We start from the raw sequence: 8,096 nt of genomic DNA on the forward strand, positions 1-8,096 counted from the left end.
AGGTGCTCCCTACGCTTCAGGTGTATTAACAGGCACGGCAGCATGTCGTGAAAAATACTCCTGTCGCTGTCATCTGCTGTCACGTACTTCTAAAGCGCACGGGTACGCGTCCGGGATGCCGCCAGAGGCAGATTAGCGCTCCATGCTTGGTTTGTGCAGCTGGTGTTCCTCTACATTCCTCTTCCTGTGGTAACGTTAATGCTCCCCTCGATGGAGTGCGCACAGGCTGGTCCTTAGTCGGGGTGTCTAGCTGCTTCCTAGGCCTAGTCGAGATTTTCCCCGTTTTTTTTAGTTGCACAGGTGTAAGAATGGGACTCCATCACACTGCTGTACTTACCCCTGCCTTCCCTTTGAATTGCAACTTTGACGAAAACAAGCCGGGGGTGGAGGGGTGGGGGGGAAGGAAGAACAGAGCATGGATAGAAATGAGAAATTCAGAGGGTTAAGCGTATTTCAGAAAATTCCCCTCTCGCAGAAACTCCTGCACATGCATGTTAACCATGGTGATGTGTCAAACGGTTCAGAATGAAAATAAATGCCATCCTCTTATCAATAGATGTTCTCTCTTGTTGCAAGAAGGTTGTTCTAGGTGATGCTTACTCTTTCCAAGAAACGTTTGTTCTCTTTCTAATAATAAGGAATAGGAGGATGCAACTGACTTTTTTTTTTAACCACCTCTTTAAAATGTTTTATGTAAATAACCTAAAACTTTCTGTTTGTTTTGACTATTTCTAGAATACAGTTCATACTCTGAACACATTTCTCTACAACTAGGTCAGGATTAACTGGACAGTGCTGCGTCTCATCTTTAAAGTGGAAACTGGAAAAGCTCATAGTTCAGTCCTGATCTAAATTCATCATATGCATCTGAATTGATAATTTGATTATACTTGTGTTGACCTTGTTAGAAATGACTAAAAAAATATTAGAAAACGGAAGTGTTTTTTTCTGTAAAACTGAGGAAACATTGTGTGCAAGAATCATAGAATCACAGAATGGTTTGGGTTGGACGGGACCTTAAAGACCCAACCCCCCTGCCATGGGTAGGGACACCTTCCACTAGACCAGGTTGCTCAAAGCCTCATCCAGCCTGGCCTTGAACACTACCAGGGATGGGGCATCCACAGCTTCTCTGGGCAACCTGTTCCTGAAATAATTATGCAGCAAATATGGGGGATTTTATTTTGTTTTACCCGTTGGTATAATTAACAGTTTCTCAGAGGTTTGAAAAAGTAATCTAAATCTGGCCTTATCTGTAACTGGAATTTTGATAGTCATCTTGCTGCCCATGAAGAAAGAAGAGCAAAGGCACTGGTTTATGAAATAAAGCTATAGATTTTTTTAAATTATCATTATTTTCCTCTCCTTTTTCTTGCTTTCTAGAGACAATGGAAGAAATTACAATGCTTTGCTAGCCCGTGTTTTTTATTGTATTAATAATATTCTTGTAATACTTCATTTAAAAAAAATAAACATTTTTTACAGCTCCTGTTTCAAAGAAAATCAGTAACTGTTAGGCCCTTTGTGAAAGTCTACTTACCCACTTCCCTAAGACCAGAGCTTATTTGGTTTAAAAATGAGTTCAAAGTGTTGCTAGAGTGATGCTTTAAAAATTAATCATATAGTGTGCTGCATTGGAGTGCTTAGTAGAGTTACAAAATCTGCTGTCTCATGCTCTTGGGTGTTGGAGGTTTTGTGCTTTGACAGAGAGTATTTCAGATTACTAGAAATACTTAGTAAATAAAATATTTATACTTGTATGTGGCCTAAGTAGGTAGTGCATTGTTTTTTTTCCTGGAGTTAACGAATGTCAACTTCTAGTACACAGTAACAAAAAAGGTTTCTTGCCTCAAGCAAAGTGTGATACTCAGAGTATTGTTGAGTCTTATTTTTTTATAGAGATACAGAATTCACCACTTGGTAAGACTGGAAACTTTGTGGAACTATTAGAGGTCATATCTAGGCAGTGTCTAAAACTTCTGTTATCCCCAGTATTCAAATGCTTTTTTTTGTAAGAGTGCTCACATTCACATTAAGCATGTAAATAAACATATGATGTGGTTTAGAATAATAATGCGGAAAGTTTTCTCTTAACCTTTGTCACCTTTTCCTCCAGTGACTGTTCTTAGGTACAGGGATAAAGCTCAGTAGCTTTACCTGTCATGCATCATTTTGCCTATCTCCATCCCATTTCACATCTCTCACTCCATGTTGAGATGTTATCCCTAGCCTTCAGAGAGACCATAATGATAATTGATACCTGTTGGATCTGTAGATGAAAATGCAAGAGGTTTGTTTTTTTTTTTAATTGCACTAGATTTAACCCCTGCCGTGTTATTTCCTTGTCTTTCTCCATACTCTCCTTACTGTCCCCCCTGTGGCTTCCTCATCTTCCTTTCTCTCTTGTGTGTGCCCCATCCCTGCAAGTGTTCAAGGCCAGGCTGGATGAGGCTTTGAGCAACCTGGTCTGGTGGAGGGTGTCCCTGCCCATGGCAGGGGGGTTGGAACTAGATGGTCTTTAAGGTCCCTTCCCACCCAAACCGTTCTGTGATTCAGAACGTGCTACATCGGTAAAGACAGGAGGCCCTAAAACTAATACTAGCCTCTGGCAGAGCTTTGTTACTTTTTGCATCTGCTTCTAAAGTAGCCTCTGGGAATGTGTTGCTGTATTGTAACTAATCTCGCATCCTTCTTTTCCCTGCTAGATCCACACAGGTTTACAACACCAGATAATCTGGCCATGCCAGCCCAGCTGCTTGCCACTGGATGAGAAACTCCTCCCAGAGCTACTTCAGGAAGCCGGATACGTTACTCACATGGTGGGAAAGTGGCATTTAGGGATGTACAGAAAAGAGTGCCTTCCAACCCGCAGAGGATTTGATACTTACTTTGGTAATGTTTAGATTTAACATGGGCAACAAATGTGGTGTTAAAAATGATGAGAAACTGTCCAATTCTTCTAAATACAGCAGATTTACTTTTACTGTATAAGTAAATCAATACCTGGGCATTCATGTTTCCAGATTATTAACCGCTTAAAATAAAATAGTGCCTTAAATGCATGCCCAAGCCTTACGGCTTGTTGAAGAAAATGTCATAACAATTGAGTGGCTCCAAAGAAAGTATTTCTTATTACCTGTGTTTAATTTGTTTCTGTGAGGGTTAGAAGATTTAAGGTGTAGTGATTAGTTCGTTTTTATAAGTATCTTTGATCTGAATGTTTTGGGGTAGATCAGGCAGTAGATACTGCTTGCTATGCGAATAAAAAGCAGATGTTTTAAGAGAGACATCATACCACCCTGTGTTCATGCTTTGTGAATAGGGTAGCATTGGTTTTCCAGAGCCAGTGGCAAGGAAAATGGTGTGAGAGCCTCTATAAAACAGTATCGTAAAGGTCTGTTGCAGGAAATCTCAAGTTACGAAGTCAAACCCTGAGGTTAAATACATAATGCTGGAATTGGACTGTCCAAGTGTGATTTGTATTACAAAGCAACTTGTAGCTACATGTTGTTTATCCTTCCTCTCGCAAGGGCTCATGTCCCAGTATTGATTGAATGTTTATTAGTTTGCACAAGTGCTGCAGATGTTTCATGAGTCAGGCTGCTTGCAGTACATCTCGTTCTGCATGGTTCTGAATGCAAAGTTGTACACCTCCACTTCGTGGGTTTTTTTTAAGACACTTCCATCGAATGGAGAATTTCAAAACAGTTCACTGTCTTCAAAATTGACTTGGCAAGTTGTTGATAGTACTGCTGCCCACTTCTACAACTGAGAAAGTAGGATACAGAGAAACTTAAGCTGGAATCCACATTCCTCTTGTCTAACTCTAGGTACTAAATGAGGAGCTGGACTGTGCCACGTGCCGATTACAGGCAGTGGCAATCCAAACTTTAGGTGGGCAAACTGTACCCTTGGATTAAACAATCCTTGACTCTTCAGAGACCTTGAGGCCGTGAACTGATTTAAGCTAATATATATGGATTGTAATATAACGTCTCAATTGCTTAAACACACGTGCTTGCTCCCACCCCTTTGCAGGAGCTTGGGGTCTTTTTGACAGCATTGATGTAGGTAGACTGGTGCTCCCCATGAAATCTCACCCTGGGACTCAGCAGGCTCTTGATGCAGGGGTCTGAATACAGGCTGGCTCTGGGCATGGCCGTTGGATGCCCAGCACGACAGTATTTTTCAGAGAACATAACAGTTTGATATCCTATAATGTTAATGTAATTCCAGTAAGTGTTGATTGCAAGTAATGGGCATTTGATTCTTCAGCAAGCTTGAGGTGGTGTCTCCCCCACTGGGCACTCACAGTGGAAAAATGCAACTTGCGGCTCCGAGTACATTGATATAAGCAGCCTGCCCACAAAATCTCTCCATCTGCTTTGAAACAAAAGCCATTTTTTTCCTCCTAAAAATATATTAGAAGTTTATATAGTATTTAAAACAGAACTTCTTTCTGTTCATAATTTGTTGCACAAGTTGAAGCTTCAAGCTGTGCATTCAAGTGAAGGTGCTCTGTTTTGGGTTATTGTCCACAATTTTCGTTTGGTTTTGCAGAACTTCAGAATATATTTTTTGCAGATTCATCTGTTTTTTCATGGTATTGGGGAAAAAAGTCTGAAATCTAATTTTCAAAGCAATAATTACTGAGATCCAAAAATTTTTGAAGATACTTTTTTCTGGTTGATAAAAGGCAAAGGCACTCAGTGCTAACAGATAGCCCTTGACAGGAGCAAATCTACACCTCTAGATTTTTTGCAGTTTCTATTGGGTATCTTTAAATAATAGTGTCTTTTTTCACCAGTTGGTGTCAGCAGTGGATCAGAAGTTGCTTTATAGCTGACATAAAAAATGCTTCATACTTGGATGTTTCTGAATAAATAAAAAGAATCCAAGCTTTCTAATAGAGAGTGAAGTCATGGGAAAATACAAATAAACAAAATCGTACTAGCTAAAAAATCAAGGTAGTGCACAGACAGGTCACTGCCTTTGCAATCAGTGCATTAGTTTAGTGCTAGTGTATTTGGTATCAAATTCTGAATATAGAGTCACTGAACTGCTTTCACAATGTTTCATGTTTTGAAATTACTACTTGCATTAGCAATAAAAAGTCTATAAAATATTAAGTGTTGAGCTACTTAGACCCATCAAGGGATGTCACTACAGATGGTCAAATGTTGGATGAGTATTTCAGCTCAAAACCACTGAAGTTTTGACATTTATTTTTGACTTTGTTTTCCCCTGATGTATCTGTTTATATGACATTATGTTGGCCCGCTTACTCAACATCTTTTCCTGTTCTAGGCTATCTTCTGGGGAGTGAGGATTATTATTCTCATGACCGTTGCGTCCTCATCAAAGCAAAGAATGTAACACGCTGTGCTCTGGACTTTCGAGATGGAGAAGAAGTTGCAACTGGGTTTAAAAACATGTACTCTACTAATCTATTCACAGAAAGGGCAATAGATCTCATAGCCAATCATAAAACTGAGAAGGTACAGTCAGCAGCTATTGCTTTGGTAACTGTAGCACTAAAGAATGTTTAAAAAAATGTTGGTGAAATATTAGAGAGACCTGCACTTGAGCTATAATTTGGGGCTTTCCGTCAGGGTGTGTAGAGGTAAATGTGAGAAGTAGTGCAGGTGAAACTTGTGTTGTCTGCTGTCAGAATTGGCTTTGGCTGTGGAGCCCTGGCCTGCTACTCTTCTTTATTTATTTTTTAATAATGCAAGTAATAAATTTATAGAAATGATTAAGCACATAGTTGACTCTAAAAAGAGAATGGAAAGTTTAATGGGAGAGGTTTCATAGAAAGAAACTGAAAGTTACACCTGTTTTTCCACAGCTTTGCAAAAGTCCTTTATCAAGGTTTTACTAGTTTCTGCTTAGGGATTAGAAGAGAGAAGTGTAGCAGAAATCAAAACTCAGGGCTGCTTTTGCTGCAGTAACTTTTGCATTTAAGATTTTATGTTCAACTGATTTCCATTCTATCCCTTCCACCCCAGCCCCTCTTTCTCTACCTCGCTTTTCAGTCTGTCCACGAACCTCTCGAGGTCCCTGAAGAATACATGAAACCATATTCTTCCATTAAGGATGTGAAGAGGCGCCGTTATGCAGGGATGGTGACTCTTATGGATGAAGCTGTAGGAAATCTCACTGATGCTCTGAAAAGATACGGTCTTTGGGACAACACAGTTCTTGTTTTCTCTACTGGTAAGTTTATTTAAATATTCTTTCTGTAATAACTTTGTCCCTCTGTCCTTCCTCCATATATTTTCTAACTACACAAGAGCGATGAAAGTGAAACAAGTCTTTATACGAGAAGGAGCAGTTTCTTTCTCCCTTCTTATGGCTTTCTCAAGCCTGATGAAAACAGAAGTGTGTGTTCAAACAGGGGATACTTCTGTTGGAGTAAAAACAGCACTGTAAAAACAGAGGAGTGTGGTATAGTTGAAGACATCTTCCTTGCCACTGAGTATCTGTCAGAACTGAACTCCTAACTGAGAACGATCTACCAAATTCATTTGTCCTGAGCTATAGGTAGCCTGACTGATCAGTCTATAAATTGCCTCATGTTGCATGAGGTACGAACGGCCAGAGAGCAGTTTGAAGCCGAAACTCTTCCTTTCCTTTCCTTTCATGTAATGTAGTTTTTGTCTTGCTTGCATATTTCACTGGCACCTTACTCCCATGAAGCAAAGGTCTGTTAATATAACAGCTTAATATGTGATGATGCAGTCTAGACTGCCAAATTACAAGCTAAGTTTTTGTGTGAACTAGCACATGATCTGGTTTCTAGATTATTGGGGTAGTGCAAATAATACATTACAAAGCAGCCTCCTTTATTTCCAAATTAGGAATGGAGCAGAAGCTTTTTGAAATACAGCTGCTTGGCTGGGTTTCAGGAACATAGTTGTTCTTGTTTGTTTGGGAGTGGGAAGTAGCCTTTCAATGCTTGCAGTTGCTCTTTTGCCTTCACGTATTAGGGCTGTCAAAATGGCAAATTGATTTTCTGTGAAAACTTTTAACAACAACAACAAAAACCCCATGCCCTGAGGTTTGATGAAAATGCAGTGATGTGTTTTGAGTTTAGCAGCTGCTTCCTATAGCAGTTGGAATTTTGGAATTTCATTTTGAGTCCAAACCTGTTTGCCTTATGGTGTTGCATTTGTGTCCAGGTTTTGACTGTAACAGGATTCTGTAACTCTTCTGTGCCTGTTTCTGTTTGCAGTGTTTTCATATTTAGAACTGAAAGTAAGCAAAGCCATCTGGAAAATGATACCAATATTTATTCCATATGGAAAAAAATCTAGTCCTTGCTGATGGGGTCTTGATACGAGTTTTTTCAGTAATGTTTGTTCAGTATGTTATGGAATAAAACTAGATAGATCAGAGTTGGAATTGCAGGGAATGACTGAATTAAAAAGACAATTTTTTTTTTTGTTTATAAAACATTTCTGTTTCCACCCAATGACAGTATACCCTGCTTTTAACAGTAGTTACCTTGCAAACAATTACAGGTACATTTCAACAAGAGCCAAATAGTCAGGAGAACCCAGTGTCTGTCCTATCTAATGGGACTTATCTTCAGTTAACTGACATTTTAAACTGCCAGGAGCAGAGATAACTATTATTGAAACACAGGGAAATTTGTCCTAGATCAAGCAGACCAGGGAGCAGTGTTTCAAGTTGTTTCAGTGTTTTCACTTCAAACAACTATTCTTTACAGGCAGAAAACCTTGCATGCACTAAAGACCTGGTTTCAAAATACAAGTGTTGAAACCATTAAGCATTAAAAAAAAGGCAAAAAAAAGGCAGCATGAAATCTATTCAGCTTTCCTATGTTTATTGCTTTTGCAGATGGTGTTTTTTAAAATGGGCATTAGAACATGGTTGAAAAGAAACACAAGAGGGTCTGCAACTGAGCATCTTATGCAGAGGGTTGTGCGATATGAGATCTCTCTCCACAGCTTTCAAGTCCTCTGTAACTGGGACTCTTAGTGTGTACTGGTAGCTGTAATACGGGTATATACTTACAGTGTGATGTTACATTCAGCTCTTGAGGATATGCCTGCTCAAGGGAGCTGTGTCCC

General features: G+C 39.5%; 1 protein-coding gene across 1 annotated transcript; it reads left to right on the forward strand.

The window, feature by feature from the left end:
- Window positions 1-2,705: 2,705 nt before the first annotated feature.
- ARSB (arylsulfatase B) lies at window positions 2,706-6,216 on the forward strand (the record flags this gene model as incomplete). Its single annotated transcript, XM_010156447.1, has 3 exons — window positions 2,706-2,892; window positions 5,308-5,498; window positions 6,009-6,216. Coding segments are annotated over 3 exons (586 nt in total), but the record flags the coding sequence as incomplete, so codon positions are not given.
- Between the last annotated feature and the right edge of the window lie 1,880 nt (window positions 6,217-8,096).

The sequence above is a fragment of the Eurypyga helias genome, unplaced genomic scaffold, assembly GCF_000690775.1.
Source record: "Eurypyga helias isolate BGI_N326 unplaced genomic scaffold, ASM69077v1 scaffold28, whole genome shotgun sequence".
In the NCBI taxonomy this organism is placed as follows: Eukaryota; Metazoa; Chordata; class Aves; order Eurypygiformes; family Eurypygidae; genus Eurypyga; species Eurypyga helias.